Genomic DNA, 27,726 nt, shown 5'->3' on the forward strand with positions numbered 1-27,726 from the left:
CACCCGCCTCAGCGCCGAGTCAGCCGCGGGGTTAACGTGCGGCCTGGGCCTTGCCAAGGATAGGCTAGGGGAGGATGGGGAAGCGGCACGGCTGCAGGCCCCGGCCGTGGTGACGCCACCGAAATTACAGGGGAAAAAAAAAAAAAAAGGCAGCACAAAATGGGAGAAAACGAGCAAGTTTCGCCTCTCCTCGCTTTTATCCGCACTCAGTATTTGCCGACGCGCCCTTGCTCACTCCGGCTCGGCCGGAAGCGACGCTCCCCGCTGCGCGGCGGAGCCGTTTGGCGGCTGGACTCGCGCCCGGCGCCTCGCCCGCCCCTCCGCCGACGGGAAACATGTCCGCGGGCCGCCCGTTCCGCGCCTGCGCCTGCTTCTTCTCGGACAACATCTTCGTGAGGCGCTACGGGCTGCACGTCCGGTACCGGGACGAGGGGCAGCTCCGCCGCGATCACGGGCGGGTAACGGCGGGGCGGCGGGCACCCCTCACCCGAGCGCGGCGGCCGAGGCCGGTGGGTGGGTGACAGGCCGCGTTGCGTTGCAGGCGCTGCGGGAGCGGGGCTGCCGGAGCGAGGAGGATTTCAGAGCCGCGCTGCGGGAGGTGAGGGCGGCTGCGCCGGTAAATCCCGGCAAAGCGGGACGGGACGGGACGGGGGCTTCGCTTCCCGGGGTGGGGTGTGGGGGGCGCTTCTCGCAGGGAGCCGCGGCCTCACGGCGGGGGAGGACGCGGGGAGCCCTCGCCTCTGGAGGGGCCTGGCCCGCGGCGGGAGGGGACCCCTCAGGGGATCCCCGGTGACATCTCCACAGACACGGGCGGCCCGGAGGTCGGCGCGGGCGGTGGAAGGAGCCGGGGAGCCTTGCTGAAGCCACAAGCCCTGGCAGACCCGGGCACAGCTCCTCGGGGCCTGGTCCTGGTCAGGCCTGGTGCCAGGCGGAGGCCGGAGGGAAAAATTCCCCGCCGGCGCCCGGATCCGGGGCTGGATGCTGTCAGCGGTGTGTTTATACTGGCAACACCCTGGAAATAAATACTGAAATTGAACACGTTATGAAAATGAGCATCTGTGCTCCTGAACTGGTTCCAGTCAGCTGGCTCCCGGCGCCCTTCTGGTTTGTCTTTCCTCAGCCCTTCTCTTGTCAAAGAGTGCTTTGAGATGGGATGATCCTGCAGAGTTCACGTGAGGGCTGCCGGGCGGCACAGGGCCTCTCCCCAGGGCGCTCTGCAAGGAGGGATCGGTCTGTCTTTCTAGGCCAGGGACAGATCTGTCACACAACCAGCTCCCAGCACCAAGGGGACAGACCGGTTCCTTCAGGGATCCTTGGCAGGATGATGCCAGCACTAAATCATAGTTACAATTAAAGCTTTTTTTTTTTCTTAACAAGATGTTATGATTAGTATAGCACAGAATTTATTATTAGAATGGCACGGGATTTCTACAGGCAGAATCAATGTAGCACAAGAAGCAGCGTAATCAGAATTTATAATACAACTTAACTTAGGATTTCTAGATGCTAACTTAATTTATAATTTCTAATCCCCTAGATCCTAACTTAAAATTTCTAATCACCTGGACCCTCTGCAGATCGGGTCAGATCTTAATCCACGTTTGCTAGATCAGTATAACAATCACAATCTAGACTCAAAAATCATATAAACTCACTCAGTCCTCAGAGGAAGCAGACGACGGTGGAGGCATCTCTGGCCACGGACCGTCATGGCTCTCACTGTCGAGCAGCAGTTCCAGTCCAGGTTCCCCACTCAGGACTTGTAACCGCTTGATTTTATAGAAAGCGCTGTGGGTGCTGTTAACACTTCCCTGTTCTGTGACACCACCGGGCTGGCCAGTGTCTGGGACCTTCAAGGCTGGCAAGGAAGGGAGTAATTGGCCTGGCGCCCAGCAACCTTGAGACTCGTAGGGAGAGGAGGAAGGAATCTGCTTGGTTCGTCTACTCACAGGACCTTCAGGGCCTGATAATGGAACAAATACATGACCTGTTTGGTCACAGAGAATGGCTGCTTGCCTTACAAAATGGCATTAGTTATGCTAACCACATTACCAGGGTCAGGAGCAGAGGGTACTGCTCACACCCTTCTTCCTTTTTTTGCTAAGGAATGTTATAAACTAATCCCATGGGGGGTTATTAAACAGGAAGAGCTGCCTGAATCAGCTGCTACTACAGCTTTTTCCTGAGTGACAGATTAGCATGTCCCCACAACGCTCAGCAGTAATCCCTTCATGACAAGTCCTTTCTCCCTCCCAGCAAACGTCTTTATTTCGGACAGTGCTTATGTTGTCAGAACATGAGCCAGACTCCTGAAGCGTCGGGTGGCGATTCATGAGGTGTCAGAACGCCTGAAAGGTCTGAAGCCTCGCAGCTCCACTTGACATGTCCATGGAAAGACTTCAGTTATTTTTTAAGCCATCCATAATGAGAACGTCTCAACGCCTCTAAGGCTTTTCAGATATTTATTGGACTTGTCTTGACTATAGAAAAGCAAAGGCATACACTCGTATCTCCCACAGGTGCCTGGAACAAAAATAACTGGTTCAAAACAATGAGCAAATTCCTGGAATTGTTTTAATTGTCCCTTTTGATTTTCTAACAATATGCTCTATTGTTTACTTGTAGATTGAGGCAGAAGTGCAGAGAAGAAAGCAGTTAATTCATCAGTCAGTGGAACGCAAAGCCATCATCTCAAAGTGCTACAAACGAAAACACCCAGAAGTGTACGTTCTGCAGGTAGACAGTATATTTGGAATATATTTTGCACCCAAGGAATTGCCTGACAGTTTGTTTTTGCAGTAGGAAGGCTTGCCCATAGCGCTAGAGCTGGACTGAATTAAAACCGAAGTGTAGCATATTAAAACTGAATTTAAAGATTTCCCAGCGTAGCATATTCTCCAGGCAAGATTCCGCCGGGCTTATAGCCAGATAAGGGCCATTCTGTACTGAAGCTGCACCAGCAGCTGGTACTGGACTCAGAATACCATTAGCAATTCAGATCTAAAGCGTCATTGCGACAAACGGGACGGGGGAGGTCTGACGAACAGCCACAGAAATCCCTTTACGGGCTTAACACACAGACAAGTTACCAGCAACTGTCAGCTGCTGCGGTGTACGCCCCACCGCAAACGCAGGGTAACCCTCCTTGTGGGCCACTCTGCTTGAATTCCGTCACATTTGCCTGACCCATGCCTTCCCAGCTGGATAATTACCACAGTAACACACAAAAGTTCTCAGAGATTTACTGCGCCGTGATCCTTCAGTAACAGGCTCTGCCGTTGTCTGTCATGATCTACCTGGGGAAGTGCTTACAGCAGAGCGTAGTCACTCCGCTGTGAGAGGCCACGAAAAGATGCTAAATCTGCTAGGAAAGACCTTGCACTTACCGGTTAGGAGTCCATAATGCGAGCCAGGCTCTTCCTCATCACGCTAAGGGTAAATCTGGCCAGTTATACTTGGAAACCCGTGAACTAGAGCAAGCAGCAACTTACCTAAACCACCAGGAAAACCACCAGTAACGTTCTGCATTTCCTGACACAGAAGTAGCCCAAGTGTCCCTATCAGCATTGCTCCCTAGATGCTACGTATTTTCCTGTGGCTGCCTGGAAGTCCATTTCCCTCTTGGGCTGTAAAAGACTGCGCAGGCTCATTGCGTTTCTGTGTATTTTATCGTCCTTCCCTTGATGCTAGGATTCATTCCTGGCCCCAGATTTTCTAGAAATCGTGAGATACTGCACATCGCCGGATGCTCATCTCCATGGCCTCCTGCGCTACCTCGAGTCCTTCTCAGGTAAAGAAAACAACACATCAGCCACAAAGATCTCCCCGTGTGACACTGCAGCTCCAGTGATGACAGCTGTTTTCAAGCCCTGTCTTTAATAGCTCAGATTTGATACTCAGCTGAGACAAACAGGATATTATTATCTGCTTGACGAGAGTCTCTGGAGAGGCAGTGTTGTGCAGCAGTTAGGCTCTGGATGAGATTCTGTTTTCTTCTCTTCCACTCTCAGTCTGCTGATGTCTCACCAGAGGCTCTAGCTGCAGCAGGGCTGGGGTTCTGGTTGTACCATAACCTCACGTGGGAGCCTGCTGAAGGAACACTGTTAGCCTGGGGAGCTTGGTTTTCCCTTCCCAAACACTTCTCCGTTTCAGACAATCCCTCTTGGCTAGCCTGAGCTGAAATAGTTTCAGTCTAGATTTCAGTCTTCTAAAAAGAGATCTGGGTTTTAAGCTTCCCTGGAGGCATCTGTGAAGCTCTCTCCCTGCCAGGAATGCTGACAAAATGTAGAGGGGAAGCTGCAAAGTTGCCTCCTTTTCTCAAGACACAAAGAAAGACGCAAATGTGGTGTATGTGCAGCACTCCTGGATTTGTCCAAGGTGTGATTTCCAGACACACAGCCCTTTCAGGCTGTCTTTGTTTCAGCTTTTATATCCTCAATACCGCGCTCCCCTTCCACCTTTAAGGCTCTACCCAGAAGGCCGCTCAGAAGGCTGGTCTTCCCAGAAGGTTTGCACTGGATGAGTGAATCCTCCATGCCATAAATCACCTGGAGTCTCCTTTTTCCAGAAGGCTGTATTCAGAGTGCCTGCAATGAGCTGTTGACTCACTGCCCTCCCTCTAGACCCTCTCAAAACATTTCCTTGGCGCATTCAGCAGGCGTTTAAATCACTGCCGGATCTCCCAACTGGAGGGGGAAGCCTGGAAACGAGGGGCCAACATGAAAAACAACAAATACATCCCAGAGCCGATGCCAGGGAATGGTTCCAGCCCCTTAAGCAGCCCGAGCACAAAGTGAAGCGCGCGGGTCCTGCATTCTCACCGACACTAGCACAGTACAGCTAGGCAGCACGACAGCCAAGAGCACTCTTTCCTGTTCTTTTCCCCAGCAAACGGTGTCTCCCTTCTCTTCACAGATAAGAGGATCTACCGACTCCCAGTGTTCACAGAGGAGTTCTGCCAAGCCTTTGTGGATGAGCTGGAGAACTTTGAGCGGTCGGACATGCCTAAAGGCAGGCCCAACACTATGAATAACTACGGGGTAGGACTCCCTAGCTCGTGTGCTTCTTTAGGCGGAGCGTTCACAAGCAGACTCCGTTTACTTCCTTGCTTCACGCTCCTTTCCCTTCCAAAATGTCTGTAATTTGAGCAGAGCGCAGTTGGAGCACAGCCCCCTTGAAGTGAAAGAGTTGAGGGAATGTGTGTTACACAGGCAAAAGGACGGGGGAGTGAATGGAAGGGGATGGGAGTTGGTGTCTGGGAGTAAAGAGCACATTGGATGTAAGCAATACTCATTTAAATCAAGGAGTCTATTTTTAACAAACACTAAACTTTTGATCTTACTCTGTCTCTTCCCCATCACTTTCCACCTTGATCCTGCTTCCTTTGCTTGGAGCCTTTGCTCTAAAGTTCTTTACGTGAGCAAGCTGCAGGGTTGGAAGAGAAGAACACAGCTCTGCAGCAGCTCTGATGAACCAGCAGATGTAGTTGGTCAGCTGTTCCCATCTCCTCTCTTTGAGACAGGTTTTGCTAAATGAGCTTGGGATGGATGAAACTTTCATCACACCCCTGCGCGAAAAATACCTGCGGCCTATAACAGCGCTGCTTTATCCCGACCTGGGAGGCGCCTGCCTGGACAGCCATAAAGCGTTTGTTGTCAAGTACTCGCTACACGAAGACCTGGATTTGAGCTCTCACTATGACAATGCAGAAGTCACCTTAAACGTTTCACTGGGAAAAGACTTCACAGAAGGCAGCTTGTACTTCGGGGATTTCCGCCAGGTACTGAGCATATTCCTAACCTGCACCCCGATTCTCTTCCCCATTTTCAAGGCATTAACTGTGTTCTGAAAAACAGTTATTCACTTCTGACAGTCAAACCTGCTCTGTCCCTTCCCCTTTTTAATAATGTCTTGCCTATACAGGAGCCTTTTCTGCTACAAGCATGTTAACAATACTCAAGCTAATTGCAGGCAAGTCAAAGAGGACGGAGACAGTTATCGTAGGAGAAACTGGAGTGAAACAAACCTGCCCATCTTTCCACAACTGACATAGTGAGCAGGGAGGTGCTGAGAGACACAGAAGAAATTTTTTTCAGATGAGACTTAAATGTAAATCTGTAGCCCCTATTTCCTGGCAAGAGATGGGTGAAAGCACCCTTACCCTGGTGAAACTTTTTTTTTTTTTGTTTGAAACTTTGTCTTTAAATTCCCTGCAGACCTGGCACTGAGAATGTCTTACTTGAAAACAGTTGCCAAGCCACCGCTGAAGTGCCTGCATTTCAGAGGTGCAGAGAGGCCTCTCCACGTTGCTCACTGGGTGCTGTGGGTGGAAAAGTGACAAATTGCAACTCTTTGAGCATTGTTCTGCGAGGGACTTTCTGGTGTAATGCTGTATCCGCCTCCCTTTGTTCCAGGATCCTACCCCTGCGCCAAACTACGTAGAGATCGAACACGTGGGAGCGCAGGGGCTGTTACACCGAGGAGGGCAGATTCACGGGGCACTTCCCGTTGCTTCCGGGGAACGCTGGAACCTCATTATTTGGATGAGATCGTCTGCCATCCGCAACCAGCTCTGCCCCATGTGCAACAAGAAACCAGAGCTGGTGGAAGCAGAGGGGTTTGGGGATGGGTTCACAGACGCCCTTGAACACAACGTGCCCGGGACTGTGAATCTCTGTTCCTTGTGGTAGCACAGCAGGGCCTGATTTCTCGAGAGCAAGTTGCCTGAAGCTCCTTTCTGACCTCTCAGACCGCACTAACAGACTCTCTGATGGAGGCACGAGCCGTGTAAGAAGGAGCTGTTGCCTTGGAAAGCGATGCAAAGCCGGTCCTGCTGGGGTCAGGGGAGGCAGCTACTTGGACAGCTGGAAGAGCCAGTACACAGGCTCAGCGGGGCTCATGCTCGGGCTGGAGGACTGCTGGGAAGGTGTGGAAAACCTCCACACGTTGATTCACTGCAAAGGCTCTGTAAATATTTTCAGGGGTACAGGGAAAACGCCCAAAGCTGCTTGGCCTTTGTGACGACCTCTGTGCCAACAGCAGCATCGCGGGTCACGCTGTAAACGGAGAAGAACAGTACAATAAAGCGCTGCACTTACCACTTCTCTGCTGTTTGCAGGGACTCCTGTCCTCCTCCAGGGGAAGAGCTTTTTGTTGCTGGTGGACAGTGAAGGATCCACCCAAAAGCAAGACACAGGTGATTCACAACAGTTGCTGGGAATGGCACGGAATTACCGTCACCAGAGGTTTACCTGGCCCAGACTCAGAAAAATCCATCAGGAGCAATAAAGGGAGAGCTGATCCCACAGCATGGCTGAGAGGATCGCTGAAGGCCTCCGTGAGCTCTGAGCAGACGTTTATTTCCCTTTCAAAGATAGCGTGAATGTTATTAAGCAAGCAGAAACCTGAGAGGCAAAGCTCTAGGAGCTACCTGCAACACAGCAAAACTTTCCAGAGCAAGGCAAGAGCTGACTCCCTTCCTTTCTTTATGTGAGCAGGTGAAAATATAAAATAACTGTCTCAACTTGGGTGCAGCAGGTGGGCCTGGGGCTTCTTAATTTGGCACCAAGATCCCCTGGCAGCCCAGGCAGTAGGAGCATCAGGTGCTTTCCCCATCGTACTGCCAGCTGGCTGTAATCACAGACTCTCCCATCCACAAAACAAATTAAAGAAGCCAGACAGCTTTTGGTTTGGTGGCTGCATTTGGCTCTGTGTAAGGTTAATTGTATATTTTAAATACACACGTATGCCACTGCACTTATCAGGGTTTTTTTTTTAATTAATGTATTCAACCGCAGTAATTTCAGCGTGTGGACTTTGCACCATCCATAACTGTGAAAGGCTGGGCGTGAGCTGGTACAGCTCGCACAAGGGGTGCTGAGTTAAGCCTGCCCAGCAGATCTGCTGTTCGTGGCTGGGATGTCATTAGTGCACAGCGCTAATGAGCTTTTCATAGCAAAACCCATTAAAATCGCATCTCGGGAAGGAAACCGGGCTGTTAAGTGTGTGCACGGAGCCATGGGGCTGGGATCAAGAAAGCCAGTCGTTAAATCTTCATTTCCTTCAGCAGAAGACGTTACCGCTTCCTATCTGCGGCTGAATTAGGACAAAAAAAAAAAAAATAAAAATTAAGCTAAACCGCGATAGTGGCCCCGGCGCCAGCCCCGGCAGAGCCCGGAACCAAAGAGCGCGCTCCAGCTGCCGGCCGGCCCCGCGCACGGCGGCCGGAAGTGTGTGGGGGGCAAGGCCAGAGCACACCCGACGGCGGGTGCCCCGCTCGGTACCGGCGGGGCGGGGCCCGGCCCGGCCCGGCCGCGGTGAGTGGGTGGGTAAGTCTGTCTGTCTGTTCGTCCGTCCGTCCTTCCTTCCTTCCCCCCTTCCTCTCTCCCTCTTCCTACCTGCGGCGGGGACCGGGCTGGAGCGGAGCGGCCGACCGGCCGAGGACACCGGGTGGGGGCCACACGCATGCGCGCTGCGTGACACCTCCGTAGGCGGAGGGGGGGCTGTTAAAGAACCGGACACGCGGGGCCGCGCCTTGAGCCGGGCTCTTAAAGGGCCAGCACACCTCCTGCTGAGCTCTTAAAGGGCCAGCATGCCGCAGGCTCCCTGCGTTGGGGCTGCCCCTCCAGCTGCAGCTGGGCCAGAGCTGCAGCCCGGCTCCCCGCCAAAGGCCGGGCCTGGGTGAAGCCCGGTCCACACTATGGCCGTGAACCTGGTGGCAGGGTGATTCCCCAGCTTTGGGTGCTGCCATGATGGATTTGGGGCTCGTCCCCTTCCCCTGGCGTCGCCTCAGACTTGCTGGGACACTCCCGTCTGCACCCAGCTCCACATCGTTGACCCCGTCGCCGCGGTTGTATCCAAGTGGGTCCTGGCACCGCAGCCACGGGTGCAGTGGACCCCGAGACCCAAACGCCGTCCTGCCAGCAAGGCCCTGGTGCAAGGGACGGCTGCTGGGCGCGTGGCCGTGGAGGACTCTCATCCTCAGAAACTTCCCTGCCTGTCCTTAATTATTTTGGGTTTTGATTTTGCTGATTGAAGTTTCTATTTGGAAATCAATCAAGGGTTTGATTCACTTGGGAGCAAATCGCCGCTTGGGAACGCCAAGGTGGTAAACGTGCGATTAATTAAATGTGGTAGTTGCGAGGTGTCTGTGAGAAAGCGTTTTCCAGAGACTGCTCTGCTGACGGTGCCAGTTTGCTTTTTAAATTAATGAGAGCATATATCACGCCGTCCCTGGCCCGTGGGAGCTGGCAGCCCGTCAGGCTGATGGACGGAGATGCCAGCTCAGTGCGTAATCTGTTTTCTAAAAGCAAATTGGAATATTAAAAATTCATTCTTCCCCTTGGCTCGCGCCTGCTCTCGGCGTTTTAAATAATGGGGTGACTGACTCTGTGTGCAGCTTGGGGAAGACGTTCCGTTCCGCTGACTGTCACCGCAGCACCCACCGCACCTTGCCGGTGTCTGCGGGCGCGGCGTCCTCCCGACGGCTCCCAGCCCCGTGGGGTGGTCACGGCCCATAGCTGCTGGCGGTTGTCCCCGGGCCACGGGGCACAGCGTGGCCTGCAAACCCTGATCCCAGCTTGGCCACGGCTGGGCGATGGGTAACCCCGGCCTCTCCCTGCGCGCTGAGAGCTCAGCGAGAGCAGGCGTGAGCAGAGAGGGAGTTGAACAGGAGCAGGTCTTCCAGGGCTGGTTGGCTCAGGGTCAGATTTAAGGTTTTTGGGGCTGCTGGACGTGTTGCCGCTGAGGGAGCGTGGTCTCCCCCGTGGCACTGATGTAACCTGTTCCCCCCCAGGGGCTGGCGCGCGATGGCCCACAGCCAGTCTCGGAAGCGATCACGAAGCAGGAGCAAAAGCAATTCTCGGAGCAGACCGGAGAGGAAGGAGAAGAGAAGGAGGAAAAGCAGCAAAGACTCGCACCAGGGCAGCAGCTCTCCTCCGAGGAAGCAGACCTCTGGGTCTCGCAGGCACAAGTCGAGCTCAGCGGCAGCCAGGGAAGGTAGGGGAGAGGCCCACGACCCCGCGCTTTCACCACGTTTTCCTGGGGCAGGTGCACAGAGGGGGCCCGGGGGGGAGAAGAGGGTCCCTGCTTTTAGCTGAATTGGTGTCTGTTGCCTCGCTGGGCCCTTTGTGCCCGTTGTAGTCTCATTCTGACAAGCGCAGAGCCCTACAGCCCCTCTGCGCGCTGGTCTGGCAGCGTGGCACCGCACGCTGTGATGTGGTACAGGTGTCGACACAGAGGGGTCTTTTCCCCGGGGTTTGGGGGCTTTGCTGTCCAGGCAAGAAAGAAACCAGGCTGGGAGAGGGATAACCAGCAGCTCTGCTGCCACAGGGCCGGAGCTGCTCCACTCACCCTCTTCTTATGTATTGCAGAAAAGAAGAAGGAAAGCAAGGACAAAAAGAAGAGGAAAGCAAGTACCTCTTCCTCTGAGACAACATCTTCATCCACCAGCTCCTCCTCCTCTTCCTCCAGCTCCTCCTCTGATGACTCCAGTGACAGTGACTCCAAAACAAAAAAGAAGCAACACGGCAAAAGAAAGAGTGCGAAACAGAAGGATAAAAAGAAGAAGAAGAAGAAGATAAAGAAGAAATCAAAAAAGAAGTCAAAGGAAAGGGCTAAGGAGGAGAAAGGCAAGGGAGAACCGATGGCTGGCCCCTCGCTGGAGCAGTGGCAGAAGGAGTCCCTGGTGGACACCGGACCAGGTAAGGATGGTGCCTCCCTCCTGCTGAAGCCACAGCACACAAACGTCGCGCTGGGGAAGGACGCTCGCGTGTTGCCCCTCCTGGGACCCACATGAGGTGTCTGAGGGAAGCGGGGCTGTGTACAGAGAGGAGCTCCTGACGCTCCTCCCTCCTACGGACTGCGGCCTCCTGCAAGCCACGCCAAGCAGACGTGGAGAGCCACGTTCAGAGAGGCAGCTGTGACGTGTTTAGCTGTGGTTCATAGACGTGAGCGGGGAACAAAGATGCCAGATGGGAGGTCTCGGTCAGCAGTAACAAGCTGGCAAAGCTGGTCCTGGCTTTGGGACATAAAGTGGCCCTTCCTTTGTGTGGGTCATCGCCAGACCCCGAGTACTGCTGGGAAACTCGTGCGGCACGCGTAGCTGTCACGTCGGGCGTGGCGCTGCGCCCCTCAGCCGGGAGCCGGCCCCGCGAGCACGGCTCTGATAAACGGATGCGTTCCAGTTTTGACAGATGAACAAAAATCCCGGATCCAGGCTATGAAGCCAATGACAAAGGAAGAATGGGACGCGAGGCAGAGCGTCATAAGGAGAATCGTGGATCCCGAAACCGGGAGAACCAGGTATGATCCCTGGGGAAAAGGGAGGCGAGTTGTCCAGCCCCATCCGTGTTGCGTGGACACAGGTCGCCTTCAGCAGCAAAGACCTGAGCTGATCCCTCGCCGATCCCCTCCCGCCAGACCTCGCGTAACTTCCCCAGAAAGTGACAGGTTTGTCACCAAATTATCAAATTGTGCTGGGGCTTCCTGCAAGGGGCACCGGGCTGCGTCCCAACCCAGAGCTGGGGGGTGCAGACACCAGAGCACCTTGCTGCTGGAGGCAGACGGTTTGCTCCTTGTGCTGTGAAGGGTTCAGCTTCTTCCCATTAAATGGCACCCCACAACCGGGGCGGAACAGGAACCGGAGGGGTGACTGACTCCTCCCTACCCCGCTGCTCCATGCGCTTGCCCTTCAGCTCCAAAGCACACACGCGCTCAGCCCCAGTTTGCGCCCAGGTGCAAGTGAGAGGGGCGTGCGTGCGCCCCTTGGGGTTACAGACAGCAATCAAACTGAAGTTCGTTTAGCTGCCAAGTAGAAATGACCCAGTTTTTAATAAACTGCATCTCCTCAGCAAGCAGAAAGCATCCTGAAGAGCATTGGGTATGACAAGTCCAGTCTTAAAATAGAAGGCAGCCTGCGGGGCCCAGGGAGGTGTGGAACAGAGGTTGGTTCCCCGTAAGGCACATAATGAAGACAATTAAATTTCTGTCCATGTTTGGAGGTGTGAGCCACCTCCGATACTGCTTGGAATTTGCTCAGCAAGGTGCTCCCTGGCCTGGCTGCCTTTCAGGGCCAGACTGGCTCCTGTTTCTGAATGGCTCTGCAGCTTCCTGGGGCAGCCAGGACCGGACCTGAACTCCGTGTGAGAGAAGGAAGAGGTTTTGCAGGGGCTGGGGCCGCTGCTGCTGACAGCAAAGCCTCTGCAGGTGGTGGGGTGGCAGGAGATGCTTTTACTGCGCGTCCATTCTCCTGGTGTGCCTAAGTGTGACTGGCTCTGCACACACCAGTGCCCACAGCCTGAGGCAGGGCTGGCTGGCCCATGCAGGGGGACGCTGATTCCTTGGGGGGCTGCACCTGTCCTTGCTGCAGCATGGTGACGTTAATCCCACAGGAGCAATGGAAAAGCCTGCTGCGCTATTTAAGCTTGATATGGCCAAAGAAAAAGGTCACCTAATGCAGCTTCAGGGGCAGGTTGTCACCGGCCTTGCCTTAGAGGTGCCTCAGCCCAGCACCTGGTCCCGGGAACGTACGGCTGGGAGGGAGCTGGCGGCTGCGCGCCCGAGCTGGGCGCAGCAGCAGCCCCCGGGGTCGAGGGGGTCAGCGCCTTCCGTGGCTGGGAGGAACCTGCCGGTCGCCCTCGCAGCTCGCGGCCCTCTGCTTCTCTTCCAGGCTTATTAAGGGAGATGGAGAAGTGCTAGAAGAGATTGTCAGCAAGGAGAGACACAAGGAGATTAACAAGGTAGTGGGGACTTGTCACCAGTGTGATCTGCTGGTGGGTGGGTGGGCACAGCTGGGGGACTGCTGCACCCAGAGGCACCGTCTTTCCTCCCTGGGGACCCCACCGGCCCTACCAGGGCAAAGCGAGCCGTGGCAGCTCTGCAGGGGCCCCCGCGGGTGGGTGCTGGTGGTCCCTCATCCTTGGGCAGTGCCGTGAGCACCCATCTCTATCCCTTTGCAGCAAGCCACCCGGGGGGACGGGCTGGCCTTCCAGGTGAGGACGAGGATGCTGCCGTGAGCCTATGAGTGCCAGCCGTGCCAGGGGCCTGTCCTGCTGCCCGCGCCAGCCCAGGTGTGAGCCTCTGTCTCTGGACCGTGCAGACAGCACCGTGTCAAAATTGTCCCTGGAGAAGCATCTCCAGCCGCTCTGTAAGTTATTGACTGGGAAGGAGAGCAATTTTGTTTATCTCCCAGTAAACAGCTTCTCCCCTCCCTCTCCTGACTGGGGCCAGCGTGGCTGTAATTCACGTAGACCTGCTTGCCCCGGTGCCCCGTTGGAAGCCAGAGGAGCTCAGCAGCACCCAAGGGACAGGCTCACTGGTGCTGAGCACCTCGAGGTGTTGCTGCTCTGGGCTCTGGTGGGCAGGAGCCAATGCTGCGACAGGACAGGGTATGTCCTGGGACTGCAAAATACGCAGCTGGCTGCCACTTCTCCCCTTCAGGGGCTGCTCTTGTCCCCTTCCTTGCTGCATCTGCATGCCCTGTGCTTACCTGGTGCTGCAGGCTTGCAGGGCTTTGGCAGTCATCCACCCCCCTCAGAGAGGAGCGGCCGTGCCGCTGCTCTGGCTGCAGCTCTCCTGTGCCACCCTCTTCAAGTGCCAGCCTCCGCTGCGTCCCTGGGGCTTTACTCAGCCTTTCTGCAGCTTCATCTCACTGGCCCGGCACACCGCGCTGTGCAGAGGGGTGGCTTGGCCTTGCTGTCTGTCCCTGCATGTGACTCGCGTCCCTTCCCCGCAGCGCGGGCCCCAGGCAGCACTGGGGCTCTGGGCTTCTTGGGACTCGTGCCCATGACTGCTGTGGAGCAAAGAGCTGCCTTGTTCCCCCACTGCAAAGTCCATAAATCTACAAACTGTAAAAGAAAAAAAAAAGACAAATGGATTAAAGGACAGATGGGTCCTGCAGGACTGATCTGCGCAAGGGTTTCTACGTTCTGTTCGTCACTGTAACTCCATTAAATTGGCGCCTGCTCACGTCTTGGGTTTTGTGACTTACTTGTGTGTTTCTAGAGTCTCCCAAAAAAAAAAGCAGACAAAGAAGAGCCTTCCCGTTTCTTTAATCTGTGTAACTCACAATGATACTGTACACAAAGCACACCCAGGCATTGGAACGATGCACGAACAGCAAGGAGGAGAAGGAAGTTGTACAGAAGGTTTGTCACACACAAGCGAGTCATCGGCACGGTACTGTACACGCAGGGGCGTACCCAGCGCGGCTGCCGGCGCCCTCAGGCATGCCCTCCGGTGCTTCCCCACACACGCGCGTCTGTTACCCCTAAAGCAATTTTTTATAAATAAAATATAACTAACATTGTCGGAATATAAAATTGACAGTCAAGGGTATCAACAGGCGGAGGGCGCTGAGGACGGGAGGGGACCGTAAGGCTTCTAGAGCTAACAGGAAATGCAGCAAACGGCGGCGATACCTGAAGAAGGGGCTGCTACAGCAAGCACAGCGGCTGCTGGGCGGAGCGGGAGTTTGTTAGTAACCCTTTGGCTAGTTACTGCTCTCGGCTCGCGTGTCGGAGACTGTAAACGTTTTTTGGTATTAGGATTTCACCTCATCTGACTGAGTGATCTAGCAAACCCAGGAAACACCTCGGAGGGAACGCACGGGCTCCTCTTTATTTGGAAAAGACTTTAAAGGGACAGCGTCAGGTAGAAAGTCTGGCCCAATAGTGCAGTAGTACAAAAAGCTGCTTTTTATAAAAAAATCTGAGCTCCACAGCAGAGTGGGATTCCCATGGAAACAATTAAAAAAAAAAACAAAAAACAAACAACTCACCAAACGGAGGCAGCCTGCGCAGCACGGGCTGTATTGTGCTAGTGTGCGAGAACAGGACGTGGGCTGCAGCAGAAGCGGCGCGACTGTCGCCAGTCGCACCGACGGCTGCCCAGACAACGGCGAGAGGGAAGAGTACAAGAAACTTCAGATTCTTTCGTTTCGAAGCAAACAAGTTGTGTGTAACAGAGATAAATTAGGTCGGTAACCTGACAGTGCCCCTTTAGCGAGGATGGAATATACATTCAGCTTTCCCTCACTGCACCCAAACGGATCCTCTTCCATTCACGTGGAAAGGCATCGGGTCACATGCATTGCTCTCCAAAACAGCTCGGAACAAACAGGTTATAAACACAGAGTTAAACTATTGCTATTGTTCTTTGAGTGAGTAGCACGTTGATCTTTGCTTCAGACAGACGAGTGCCAGATGGGGGCGGCGGAGGATAGACTGATGCAGACTACGATGGACTGAACCGGTGGAGAAAAACTGACTGGCGTATTTCCTGGTAACGACATCCACCTCATCTGGTATTATTGCAGCAATAAAGGTCCTGCTCTACGATTGCTTCTCCGTGTTGGATCCATACAATGGCAACAGAGGGGGGGCCAGGGAAGGGACCCGGGCAAGTTTTAAGAAGCTCAACAATGGATGAGGACGGAGGTGCTGTGATTGTCAGTGTGACGGGTTAGGAGCTGTTTAAAACATGAAGTGATGGAGAGGTGAGTATAATATTGCACTTCTGCATTCATTGACAGTTACCTTAAACTTGGTCCATAAAATAATTGCTTTGTACATAATGCCTGAAACAAAAAGCTACATTTTAAAATATTAATAAACCCTGAAGGTTCCAGTCCCTCCAGACAATTTTTTTCCTCTACATAAATAAATAACTTTCCATTTTATATATCCACTTTTTATGTTGAACATTTACATTCGCCTCTGTTTTACACTATCTACACATAAGAAAATGTGAACATCTCATCAGCATTGGAAAATGTACAGATCATGCCTTGGTTGTAGACTTGGAGGAAAGTTGACTTTTGCAAAGGCCATATCCAAATTTGCAGAAATTATTTTGTGATGTGGTTTGGTGACTTCACAGGATGGATTGTGGCTTGGCTTCCTACTCAGATGGCATCTGTTTGATAGAACATTCGACTAGTGAAAAGCCGGAACAATTCACATTGGTTTTAAACCCAGTAAGCTCTGGATGTACATTCAGAGAGAGCTGAGCTGAGTCTGCAGAAAGGGAAGTCAGTTTTCGGTAACAAAAGTAATCAGATACATTCTGTAATTGAATAATTATCAAAGAGAAGTGGTTAAACATTGTGCAGTCAGGCTGCAACAAGATGTGGGAGATGCACCGGACGGTGGGCGGGCAGCTGGGTTTGAGCGCTCCATCGGCTCGGACGCCACCGGCAGCTCAGCACTGTCCCTCCTCTGCCTCCGCTTCGACCCTCCCGCGAACGCGTGAGATCTACCTTGGGTGTCTGATGAGCTCGATTTGCCTACCGTGGCCCAGAGCAGCGTTCACAGTGCTGTGTGTCTCAGTGCGGCCGTCCTGCACTTCCTATTGAAACAGTTAAGAAAATGAAGCAGCCGGTCTAAAAAATTCTTTGTTATAAATAAGGTCCTCGTAAGTAGAAAGTGATATAAAGACAGGAAGGTGTGGTGGGGGCAAGGAGGGTTGCGCACAGCCGGGGAGCTCAGTAGGACTATAAAATCTCCATGTGAAGAGGCCAACTGGAGTAAATGGGCCCCCTGGAGCGGACGCCCCTCTGCCCCGGGAGGTGTGCGCAAGGAGGGAGCCAGGCCCTCGGCGGCGCCAGGCTGACCCGGGAGGGACAGGACTGAGGGGCTTTTTGGCAAGCCCGCGTTCTAGGCACTGTTCTCCACTGCTCCCGTTCCCGTACCGTGCACCACCCCTGTCTCGGTGTCGCTGGGGGTGCCAGCCAGCAGCGAGCGCTTCGCCCAGCACACCCCTCTGCCACGCACCCAGCCCCGGCTCGCTCCAGCGGCACACAAACCATCGGCTCAGGCACATCCACTGAGAAACACACCAGGAAAATTAAGATATGGCCTTTTCTTAAGCTTGCCTGACATTGTTGGCACACTTCCTTACAGTCTCCTTACTGCTGGAAAAACTTCTGCACAGATTTTTTTTTTTTCCCCCAAATATATACATATATATACGTGTGTGTGCATACGTATATGCATGTATGTATATATACGCACACACCCTGGCTTAGCAATATTTCATTGTCATGCACTACAAACACTGAGGTGTAGCTACATGAGATGGTAACAGGTTTCCATTCTAAAAATCATCAGTGCAAAAAACAATGAGGTTTTACAGTTCAGTAACTACAGGTAAAAGAAGCGAGTCTAGTTCCCATGAAAGCTGCTACTGAACTTGGAGAGAACCTGGGAAGAAGAAAACGTCTCAGAGGTGGGTGTTGAGAGAGTCAGACCCTGCATTTGGATGAGAACTGCAATGCGATCTGGCTGCTGAGTGCCTTCAGCTGCTTCCAAATATACAGTGGTTACTTTTGGAAATAATATATAGTGAGAGTATTTGGAGACTTTAACAGCAAATTAAGTGTCTGAGGTTTGTAACAGCTCAAACAAAATAGCTTGTATTCCTCTTTTAATAGGTCAACGCATTAAATTCCATCGGCTTCTTAAAGGTCTTTTTTAAAAATAACAGTAATAACAATAACGACCCCGCTTTCTTGGGCGTGAACCTGCCGACGTTCTGCCTCTACCAACAGCATCCATACATCTCTGTTCTGCCACTGCACAAACTCCTTCAGGAAGTGGCTGAACGTGAAGCTCTTTGTACAGGTAAAGCTCTCGGTTGCTCTGCCTGGCCCAGCCCACGATAAATCCCTCGCCTGGGGCCGTCTGTGCCAGGGAAACAGCGTGCTTCTCGAACCCCCAAACCCACCCCGTGCCGGCACCGGCAGAGCACCTCAGTCTGACTCCTGGGACAACCAAGAACAAGTTCCCCCGGCCTCATCCCCTGTTCCTGTGGCTCTGAGGACAGCACTCGGTCACGCGTGTTGGAGCGATGGCTAACAAGGCGAGGAGGCACGTATTTACAGTCACTAAACCTGGATAAGAGAAGGAGGCAGGAGAGAGCGCGATCTTGACCTGGAGACTTTTCCCTCCCAGATTCCAGCCGTTCCTTGAGCTCATGCTGCACAAACCTGACGCTCCCGCTGCAAGGCCTGCACGTTCTGTGTGGGAAACATCCTGTCTCTTCCCAGAATACCATGATGTTATTAGAGTAGCACCATATTTACCCTTCCAGCCCGTAACGCCGGCCTCGTCCCTTCTTTCCTTTTGTCTTCTCCTCCGGTGGCTGCAGCCGACAGTTGTTGGCTATTTCTGCCCCAAGAGGCCAGACTCCAGCCGGGACGCTGCGCTCCTGCCCCAGCACCCTGTGGCGATGCTCATGCTTCTTTGGCTGCGTTCCCTGTCCCTCTCCTTGTCGCTGTCGGACTGGCTCTGGGTGCGCTCGGGGCGGTGGCCGGCGCTGCCGCTGGTGGCCGAAGGCTGGGAGGAGATGGTCCGCAGCAGGTGATTCCTCTTGCGCAGGAACTCAGTCTGGCTGGGCAGCCCGAAGCTGCCTTTCCGCAGCGCCATGCGCGTGGTGTTCTTGGCGGGGCGCGAGCGGTGGTTGTACTCCAGCTGGGCCAGGTGGGCTGCGTAGCCCTCTGTGATGAACTGCAAGACAAGAGGGATGAGGGCAGGCGTTAGAGGGATGGGACATGTTTCCCTGAGAGCCACCAGCAGCCAAACGCATTTGCTGTACGTCACACCAGAGAACTCGGCACAAGACACGGAGCCGCTCAGGCAGATGTGACGGGTCCTGGTGTGTGGGACAGTTCCTGTCCTCTAGCTCAGTCACCAGTCTTAGGATGACCAAATTCCCATCACCCTCCCACGGGAGGCCCTCGGCAGCTCAGGGCTCAGACAAGCTGGCTCCTACCTGACATTGGCTCTGCAGCTTCTTGGTGGGTCGGCCGACGATGTAGATGTGGGTGGGCGGGAGGCTGATGGAGCTGTACACGGAGATGTCCTTCGTAGATCCATACGCCGCGTGGATCCTCATGTGGAGCTGTGGGGAGAGAAAGCAACACGCGGTCAGAACATACGGGCACCCTGTGCAGCTCACCAGGCAGGGCTTTTTATTTTAAATAGCATTTGTGGGAATCTTAGGTCAGTAACTTATGTAAGTTCCCAGCTGGATAATGCACTGCTGTGCAAAGCGCTAATTAACAGGGCAGGGGATGTTCACAGGCCAGAACAAGAGGAGTTACAGCCAGACGAAAGCAGATCTCTGCTCGCTGATCCACAGCCTTTCCTTGAGGTCTGCGGGGGACCGGGACGCCGCACACGTCACCGCCTGCTTGTCACCGGGGGAGAGGAGTGGTTTGCAACCCCCCCGTGCAGCCATCGTTAACAGCGAGCGTTCCTCTCTGCCAGCCACGCTGCTGCACGCAATGCTGCCGTTTAACTCTGCTGGGCAGGGGGAGAAGGGACAGGCAGCAAAATACGCTGCTTTTCAGGGATTCATCTGCCTCCACTCTGAGCAGAGAGCAGCTCCTGGCCCCTCCTTAGCGGGCTGAAGCAGGGGCTGGCAGGGGAGGTGTGGACACTGGTGCCACCACAGACCGGCTGGCTTTGCCCCCAGAGCCACAGGTGGGCCAGGGAGATGGAAGGGAAATCTCTGGCCTTGGTCACAAACTTGTTCTTCTAGAGGACAAGGGAGAGCAGGCAGCCAGTCGGGGCCAGCTGCTCCCGCCTCTGTGACTCAGGCCAAAACGAGAACACAAGAGTTAACGAGAGGCCTTCCCTGCTATTCAAGGCAGGCCACAAGTGCTCGGGACACTGGCAGTTCCTTCACTTGCCAGCCAGAGAAAACCTTGTTTTATCTGGAGATTTTCTGAGGCTCTGGGCTGAGCAACGTTAAGATCTCCCTGAGGTCGAAGGTTTGGGAGGATGCTCTGTGGAGTCTCCCGTCAAGGCTGCATGGTGCAAGGCCACTTCTGCAGCAGCTCCGTGCCCCCTCAGACCTGCTGGTTACACCACGGGCAGGCAGGAAGCCACCAAAGAGGTGAAAAAAGAGCATGTGTGGGGAAAGGGAGGCTCTGCTGCCTCTGTTGCATTAGGCATTAGGTGTTGGAAGGACCGCTGATGAAACGCAGCAGTGCACAGCAGAGATGATACAATTCAACAGCGCAGACACTTTTGTAGAGCAATAAAAGGATGAAAATAAAATGAAGAGATTAATCTTCCACAGCGGGTCACATTGCTGCCAAGAGACCGGTGCTGACAGGGGCAATTGGCCGAGGAGCAATCTAAACCCGTGCTACGATCATATTTCAAGCAGGCGCAGGCTTACGTCTGTGATGAGAGATTTCAGGAAGTTGGCCTTGTGCCGCAGCGGGTCGTGAACGAGCCCATCGCAGAAGGAGACGATCCCGTGGGGGAAGTTGTGCTGTGCTAACCACGCTACCACCCTCTGCTTCTGCATGTCGGGGCGGCCCGTGACATAAATAATGAGGTAGCCGAGGTCTTGCCAGTGCCTAGAAGGAAAGCCACAAGTCAATGGATCGCAGACCTTGAGCAACGCGAGGGTAAAACAAACCAGCTGCCCCAGCCCCTGCCGCTGACCTTACAACGTCGACTGCTCCGGCGCGGACTTTGGGGTCGCTGCCCATGATGGATACGCTGGCTGCAAAGGAGCCGTCGATGCTGAACACCACGAACTCCGTCCCCTTCGGCAGGACCGTTATGTAGCTGTCTGCGTACGTGTGGTCGCCCCTGAAAGGGAGGGAGGTATTTATAGGCATCAAGTTACAGAGGTTCTTTCAGAAGGTATCACCAGGTCCTGCAACGCATCACAAGCCCAAAGCAGCACCCAAATCTGGCCCAAAGCCTCTAACAGCGATGCCACTCTCAATTACAGCAGTGACGGACACTGCATGAAAGCCTCTGCGTTGAAGTGGGTCTGGAAATAGCACTCTGGAGCCCTGGCGTCAGCAACGCAAAAAAAATACCCCCAGAAAACCATTGCTGCGTTCACCTCTGAGAAGATGCTCCTCAACACCAACTGGAGCTGAGCGGGAGCCCCTGGGCTGTGAATTGTCATGGGTATGAAGTTCTGTCCCTCAAGGACAAGTTCACGGTCATTTCAATATGCTCAGCTGTACAGTTTTGCAGATGACCATGAGGCCATGGTGTCTGCGGGGCAGAAGCCCTGCTCCTGCTCAACCACCACTCTGTTGGTGATGCAGAAGTCAGAATAAAACATGGATCTTCCTCTTACAGCTGTAGGGTACAACTGCCTTTGTCCCTGTTGCTGGAAAACTAGACTCTGAACCCACCCAACAATCAGAGCGGCCCCGCAAGGAAGGACCGTATTCTACAGTCATCAAACTCCACTTCCATTCCCCTTGCAAACTGAGCCCCGGCACCCCAAGGTACCTCCTCACCTGACCACCATCTTGACGGGGTACACGCCGATGCCCAGGCGCCGGTTCTCAGGGATGACGTAAGAAATCCTGCCACTGCTGTTGCTGATCTCTGTGTCAAAGTAAACCCACTCCCCTGACGGTGGCTGGGTCATGATGTGAATGTCCACCTGGGAAGACAGCGAGGCTGGGTCAACAACAGCATTAAAGACTCACATGAGTAGAACAGGCCGAGCATGGAGACCTTCCACCCAAGCCCTTCTGGATGGCGGCTGGGTTCTGCTTCCACCCTCTGCACTTCACAAATCTGAGCTGAGAAGCACCCAAACACTGAGATGCTGGGATGAAATCTGGCCCTGGTGATGAAGACCTCCATGATGAAGGCTGTTCCTGGTAGGAGGCACCACACAAGTCTGAGCAGGAGAACTTGGCCAAGATGCAAAGGTAGCAAACCCTGTGAGGGACCAGAGAACACTGACCAGCACCACCTGTCCCCGTCCCCCACGCTTTCCACCCCACGGTGTGGAGCCCCCATAGCAGGCATTACCTTTTCTCCTGTGAGCGTGACCATATCTAACGGACCGTACATAAACCTTCCAGTTAAGGTCTGGGGCCCATCTTCATTAGCGATGGTGTCATTTATCCTGTGGTTGGCTGTGACATTCTGCACAAGTCAAGAGGGAAAGGAGGGGAGGAAAAAAAAAAAAAAAAAGGAAATAGAAAAGTTTGCAGCGATGGACAGCCTCGCAGGGGAATGCCAAATACAACCAAACTGGAGCGTGGGCTTCTCTGAGCCATTCCCCCTCTTCACTCCACCCACAGCTCTCAGCTTTAGAAAAGAACTCGACCTGCTGCAGACGAGACTCTGTGCCCCGCATTGATGCTGGATTTGAGTGTTATGTGGCTGAAGAGCCAATTTAAATGGCATTTTTACGTCCAGTTCTGATGCTGTCTATTAACTATTATACTTTGGATTTAAGAGGCAATACAAACAGCTGCCAGAGAAATCTGCTGACATAACTTCAGCTCTAGTAGAGAATTGGCCTCTTCTGGGAATCAGAGACATTTCCTGGGAGTGAAGGGCATCTACCGAGCGGAGGAATTGTATTGTTGGACTTTGAAAGACATTTGGTCCCCTTCCCTGACCCACAGCCAACGCTTTCTGCATTTTCTGTACACTCAAGCCCAAGAGGAGACCTTGCTGATACAGATCTTTCAGGTCGCTCTTTCACAACTACCCGGGTGGGATATAATCACCGATATACACCAGCGGTGCAACATGATCCCCTGTCTCTGCCGCAGACAGACGCAGCTGTCCCCACGCTCATTGCCTTCAGTGCTGTTCTTGCAGCCCAAACTGAAACCCCTCTACACGCCGCCGTTCCCTCCTGCTGTGGCGGCAGCCCCAGAAACGCCCTTACCCGAAGCTTCACATGCGTCCTCTTGCGGAGCCACTTCTCGCGGGGCTTGGAGGGGGTGAAGACAGAGACCTCCTTCCCATCCAGCTCCAAAACGCTCGAGTTCTCGTGCCTCATCACCTGTGGGAGAACAGATCCCATCGAGACATCAGCCACTTGCGCAGCAACCCCTCTCCTCCTGCCCACGCTGTCCCGCATCTCCCGAGCCAGCGCTGAGTAACGGCAATGCCTGGACAGAGGTGGCCTGAGTTTGCCTGCCGGGAGTTTGGCTCATCAGCTTGTAGGTTTTACAGCTGCTCACTTAATTACGAGGACAAGTGGTCTCTTCTGAACCAGCAAAGCCTGCTGCCAGCGCTAACTTAATCCTGGCTGGGACGCAGGTTATTTAGACTGTCAGGAGGTACAAAAGTGGCTCAAACGCAGCAGGAAGAGTGCTGCGCTTCTATCTGCCCTTCTTCCAGGTGCTCATCAGTCCCTTCCCACGGTCTGCGAGGGACCCATTCCTTCAAACGCACGTTTTCAGCCATGCCCATAACAGATCTGGCACCGGCTGCTCTGACCAGCCTCACGCCAACAGGTGCTGTTCCTTCAGCTCTTTTCTTCTTTCTTTTTAAACACAGTTCGGACTGCTCCTGTCCCGTGGCTTTTGCTCCCCTCATTTTGAGGGGAGACAAAACCATTGATGTGACCCCAGTGGAGGTGTGCAGGGCTCCGGCTCTGCCACGCAGGAGGCAGAGCCCAGCATGTCTGTCCGTCCCGACCTCGTCTCCAGGGCAGACAGAGCTCAAGGTGATGCCCACCAGCCAGCCTCTGGAGGCAGTTCCTGCCTGTCACCAGGGTGCGGGGGTCTAGATCCTCCCTAGACCACTCTTAAGCTCCAGAAGGGAAAGAGAAGAATAACACCACAGGCCCCAAAGGGGAGGGGACATCTCAGAGACTGTGGTAAGACTGGGAGGTGACCCTGCACAGAGAACTCTGAAGTCGGCAGTGACCCTGTCCCTCAAAAAAATTAAGGAGCCTCTTAAATACAGGCAACTTTACAAGGTCTTGAACATGTTTTGCGTGGTTATAGCAGCTCTCCAGCTGACCCAGACTGTAGTGGTCTGACACAGGCCAGCTCGCTTTGCAGAGCTGAAGCTGTTTTTCTTCCAGGGAAATGGAAAAAGGACTCCAGGGAGGATGAGCTTGCTGGGGAAGGAGTTCATGGAAATCCAATGTAAACAAAATAACAAGTTCTACTGAAAATTATTTAAATTGGGAATTTATTTCGAGTCTATTTGGGCTTGTTTTAACAAGCTTTAATCTTTGGAGGCTAAAACTATTCAACAGCTTACTTTTACATTTTGTCCAGAGCTGATTTTCAAAGGCGATTAGAAACAAGTCCTTATTAGGGGAAGAAGTGGTATGGTGCTCTGGGAAGACAGCAAGAAGACAGGGAATGAGAAAAATCCCAGTCTCAAGACAGAGACGAGTGAGTAGAGATAGGCACCAGAGAAGAGCGGTCCCAGACTGCCAAGGCAGCCACCGAGAGGCTTGAATGGATGGCGAAGTACCTCAGGCTGCAAGATATGAAGTGCCACGCTGCGCTAAAGACCCAGGCTTGAGCTGAATCCCAAATAATTGGCTATTTCTTGAGTAGAGTGCTTTGTCATGACTGTTCCCGCTCACGCACAATTACGGGTCTCTCTCTGTCTCTCTCTCCAGCCCCGTCACGCTGGGTTCAATGCAGGGCTGAGGTTTCACAGCAGCTGATCCCGCAAGGTACGTGCAAGCGCAGAGATATCTCGCTGGGCTAGATAAAGCCCGGGAAGAAAGGGTCTCACTGGATTATTGCTACCGCTCAGCTGCCACCAGCACTGACATCTCTCCTGTTTATGGTTCCCACGTTATTTGGAAGATAGCGCTGAAAGAAAGTTTGCCAACAGAATCATAAATAATTGAGAGCTGCAGTCGAGGAGGCTGGAAGAGAATGGAGACGGCTCAACAGCTGAGCTAACACAAAGCAAACCCGAGCGCCGAGGTGGGCAATGCAATCCACAGAGTTGCTTTTAGTTTCGTTTTTTCCGGTTCTGTGCTCTAAGTACCAATCCTTGCGGGGTTCATACTTTGTAAGGCAAATAACTCCCCCTCATCCCCAAGGAACTGAAGGAAGAATATTTCTTTTTAGGAAAAACACATTTTGAACAGTGAATTTACATCTCAGGCCAAATGTAGGTTGATAGCGTCTGACATGTCAGACTCCAGACACCAGCAATTCCCATTTACCTAGCCCCAGAAGAGCTGCTTCGTACTGGAGGAACGAAGGCTAAATCCCACTGCAGTGACAATGGTCTGAGTTCCTACAGGAGACCACAATAACTTAGAAAGCCAAAATGGAAGGCCCAATCCTGTTCATCCACTCAAATTCCTACTCAAATTTCAACTGTCAAATTCATACAAAACTTCTCCTTTGGTTTTATTGTATTTGGTGCTATTTTTATTTGTACATCCATAAGTTTCCTTTAAGTTTCAGACTTGAGATCCAAACTCGCACACACAGAGAACAGCTCACTTCAAGAAACAAGTGCCACCGACTTTTGCCACTGGGATCTGATAGGAAATGGCCCTGGGCTCACCCCCCGGCTCCCCGGCGAGCCCATCTGAAACCTGCTCCAATGGTAAAACCCAAACTCAACCCAAGCAGGCGTGACGGCATATGTCCGTGATGTTTTCATGTGTCCAGCTCCGCTAACACTACGGGCGAGGAACAGAAAGGGAAGAAGATGGATCTGCAGTGGCAAAGGGTATTTTTTCATCTCTACATGTCAAGAATTACGGAAGGTGCAGTGGAAAAAAGAACAAGCCTAAAATACTTTTCACCAGAAAGAAGATTCAAGGGAGATCAAGGGAGGGAAGGTGACTGTACCTGTCTCAGCAGGAAGGAGACGACATCTGTGGACTCCCAGTAGCTTGCGTGGAAGAGGTGTGGCAAGGCAACCGTTGGGAAAGCCGTCAGAGCATCAGGACAGTAGAGAGCGTAGTCGATCCTTTTGGTTCCCCACCACTTGGCAGCAACTAGAAGCAAAAGACTTGTTCAGACAAAGGGGTTGACACACACACGCAGTCTCCATCACAGACGGCATTTTGAGCTCTGGCTCCTCGCTCCAGGTGCACCAGGAGGTTGGTCCCTGGCTGATCGCACTGCAAAGAGGGAACAACCAACCCAGGGCTCAGGGTTTGCTCAAATCAAGGGAGGAACACAGAGGGGCACCACCGCTTCAGCTCTCCTTTATTTCAGTAAATAGGCAGGCACTGGAGGGCAGGTATTGACCCTGGGGAAGGAGTCCAAGGCTCATGTGCAATGAGCTAGAACATAAGACACACAGCACATTCCTCCCATGCATCTCCCTGGAGCTGCGGGAGGAAGGGCGCGCGTGCGCTGCTCACCGCAGTACACGCCCAGGCCATCCCCGACCCCGCATCCGACTCCTTTAGCTTTCACCAAGGAATAAAAGACTCTTTAGCATCCAGCTATTGGCCACACTAAAGAGGATCTGAATACTGGGACCCCACATGAGATGCTAAAGGGCACCACAAGGCAGGGTGCTATAGCACGTGCTGCTGGGATTGGCAGTTCCCATTAAGTCCTGGTTGCCCTCCTGGGCTACCACATTGCCAGGGCGTCCAGCCCAGCCTCCCCAGGAGCACAGCCTCTGCCATGGCCAACAAGAAAAGTTTCCAGGGGTGCCGGGACTCCATTGCACGTAAGACTGAAAAATACCCTGAGATTTGGATGGGCAAGGTTACAAAAAATGCAGAATAGTTTCTCCCCTAGGAAGTCAACAACTCACTCACAAGTGAGCGACAGCCATGGTTCACCCATGGGACGCCACCACGCTTCAGCGCTGCCCTGAGCTCTGCCCATGCACACATCCTTTCTGAGTCCCTAGCAATGCGCATGTCTCAGCCCAAAGCCTCAGACCCCAGAGGCACAGGCTGCTTTCCCCGCAGCGAGGAGTCCTCAGCCCCCGCGCGCTCCGGCCTGGAAAAGCAGCAATGGAAAGAGAAGATGGATCAGATCAAGGGAGCAAGAGGAGGAGCTGTGTTTGCATGCAGGTTGCAAGCTGGGGCTTTGAAAGAGTTTTTCTCAAGCTTGGTTTTTCTCTGTGACAATGTTCCCTTTTCATAGACTTCCAGGAAAGCTGCCAGGTATAAGGTACAATCCAAAAAAACCCCTCTTGTTAAGGGAAACGCAGCTGGTGACGAGCACATATGCTGAACCGAAAAAATGGATCCACCAGCTCCTTCCAGAGACCGGCACAGAGCTCCCACCACAGCAACGCACAGAGGGTTATGGCACCAGCACATCCCCACAGCCCAGCCCTGGCTGTGCTGAGTGCCCAGCCACCCTCATCCTAACAGCCCTTGCTTTTCTGAAGAGCCATGGGAAGGAGGAAGATGGTGTTGCTGGATCAACATGGCTTTTCCAGAGCACACAGGCACCTTCTCGCAGCCATTTCTGTCTCCCTGTCTTCCAAACTGACAGCTCCTGTCAACCTTTCATTTCTCATGCAAGTCCCCAGCCTGGGTAATTTCAAATTCTTTGTAGGAAGCAGCCAGGATTTACTCTTCCATGCTCAGAAGACAGTGGTGGAGGCAGAAGCGTTGTCCCCACGGCTCTGCCCAGAAGAAGTCCTGCTCTCACCAAGTTGTTAGCCGTGTTATGATCAATCTTTGGAGCAAAGTGACAGAAATATTGGTTAAAACGCAATTAGAAATTGCAAGTGCCTCAGTGAAAGCGCAGAGATTTGTTGTGAAGTTCTGTGACTATCAGAAAGGAGGTCGACGGAGTGGATCTCTCCAGAATACCTGTCTTGATGTCCAGGTCGGGTATCCGAAGAGCATAGTCTGCAGCCTGACTCCACGGCCCTTTGAGCTTTCTTCCCTTCAAAGGGATTTCATGTTTATGCTGCCTACGTCTCTTGGACGAGGTTTGGGTAGGGGATTTGTGAGGGAGGGCAAGTTGGGACAGAAGGCTAAGCCCTCTACAATGATTAAGGTGGTGTTTGGTTT

At 53.3% G+C, this 27,726-nt stretch overlaps 3 protein-coding genes across 11 annotated transcripts in view; 2 read left to right on the top strand and 1 right to left on the bottom strand.

Annotated features, from left to right (window-relative positions):
- Nucleotides 1-211: 211 nt before the first annotated feature.
- Nucleotides 212-7,103, top strand: OGFOD2 (2-oxoglutarate and iron dependent oxygenase domain containing 2). 2 transcript variants are annotated; one of them, XM_086761927.1, is made up of 7 exons: nt 215-458; nt 542-598; nt 2,626-2,736; nt 3,691-3,790; nt 4,915-5,039; nt 5,522-5,779; nt 6,414-7,103. In XM_086761927.1, exons 1-7 carry the CDS (start codon nt 336-338, stop codon nt 6,687-6,689), a joined length of 1,050 nt encoding a protein of 349 aa, XP_086618053.1. In that variant the 5' UTR covers nt 215-335; the 3' UTR covers nt 6,690-7,103. The 2 variants fall into 2 exon arrangements, with proteins under 2 accessions (XP_086618054.1, XP_086618053.1); XM_086761928.1 differs by lacking the exon at nt 3,691-3,790 and having other exon boundaries at nt 212-458; nt 4,915-5,010.
- Nucleotides 7,104-8,279: 1,176 nt separating this feature from the next.
- ARL6IP4 (ARF like GTPase 6 interacting protein 4) lies at nt 8,280-15,738 on the top strand. 3 transcript variants are annotated; one of them, XR_015260492.1, is made up of 7 exons: nt 8,280-8,323; nt 9,794-9,996; nt 10,371-10,700; nt 11,184-11,301; nt 12,668-12,737; nt 12,957-13,144; nt 15,186-15,738. XR_015260492.1 is itself a non-coding variant. In XM_086761934.1 (6 exons), the coding sequence occupies exons 2-6, from the start codon at nt 9,807-9,809 to the stop codon at nt 13,011-13,013; spliced, it is 765 nt and encodes a 254-aa protein (XP_086618060.1). In that variant the 5' UTR covers nt 8,281-8,323; nt 9,794-9,806; the 3' UTR covers nt 13,014-13,966. The 3 variants fall into 3 exon arrangements, 2 of the variants coding, with proteins under 2 accessions (XP_086618060.1, XP_086618061.1); XM_086761934.1 differs by lacking the exon at nt 15,186-15,738 and having other exon boundaries at nt 8,281-8,323; nt 12,957-13,966; XM_086761935.1 differs by lacking the exon at nt 15,186-15,738 and having other exon boundaries at nt 8,305-8,315; nt 12,957-13,966.
- Nucleotides 14,033-27,726, bottom strand: part of PITPNM2 (phosphatidylinositol transfer protein membrane associated 2) — a 136,265-nt gene continuing 122,571 nt past the window's right edge. For 3 of the 6 annotated variants that reach the window (XM_086761920.1, XM_086761921.1, XM_086761919.1), the window contains 9 exons: nt 27,523-27,726; nt 25,580-25,728; nt 22,678-22,794; nt 21,804-21,920; nt 21,278-21,426; nt 20,457-20,606; nt 20,185-20,368; nt 18,769-18,897; nt 14,033-18,503 (listed from right to left, as the gene is read on the bottom strand). In XM_086761920.1, the coding sequence (XP_086618046.1) occupies nt 18,159-18,503; nt 18,769-18,897; nt 20,185-20,368; nt 20,457-20,606; nt 21,278-21,426; nt 21,804-21,920; nt 22,678-22,794; nt 25,580-25,728; nt 27,523-27,726 (1,544 nt within the window). In that variant the 3' untranslated portion in view covers nt 14,033-18,158. The remainder of the gene's footprint in view (nt 18,504-18,768; nt 18,898-20,184; nt 20,369-20,456; nt 20,607-21,277; nt 21,427-21,803; nt 21,921-22,677; nt 22,795-25,579; nt 25,729-27,522) is intronic. The other 3 variants (XM_086761923.1, XM_086761922.1, XR_015260491.1) reach the window with 2 other exon arrangements.

The sequence above is a fragment of the Chlamydotis macqueenii genome, chromosome 17 (assembly GCF_036417535.1).
Source record: "Chlamydotis macqueenii isolate bChlMac1 chromosome 17, bChlMac1.mat, whole genome shotgun sequence".
Taxonomy (NCBI): Eukaryota; Metazoa; Chordata; class Aves; order Otidiformes; family Otididae; genus Chlamydotis; species Chlamydotis macqueenii.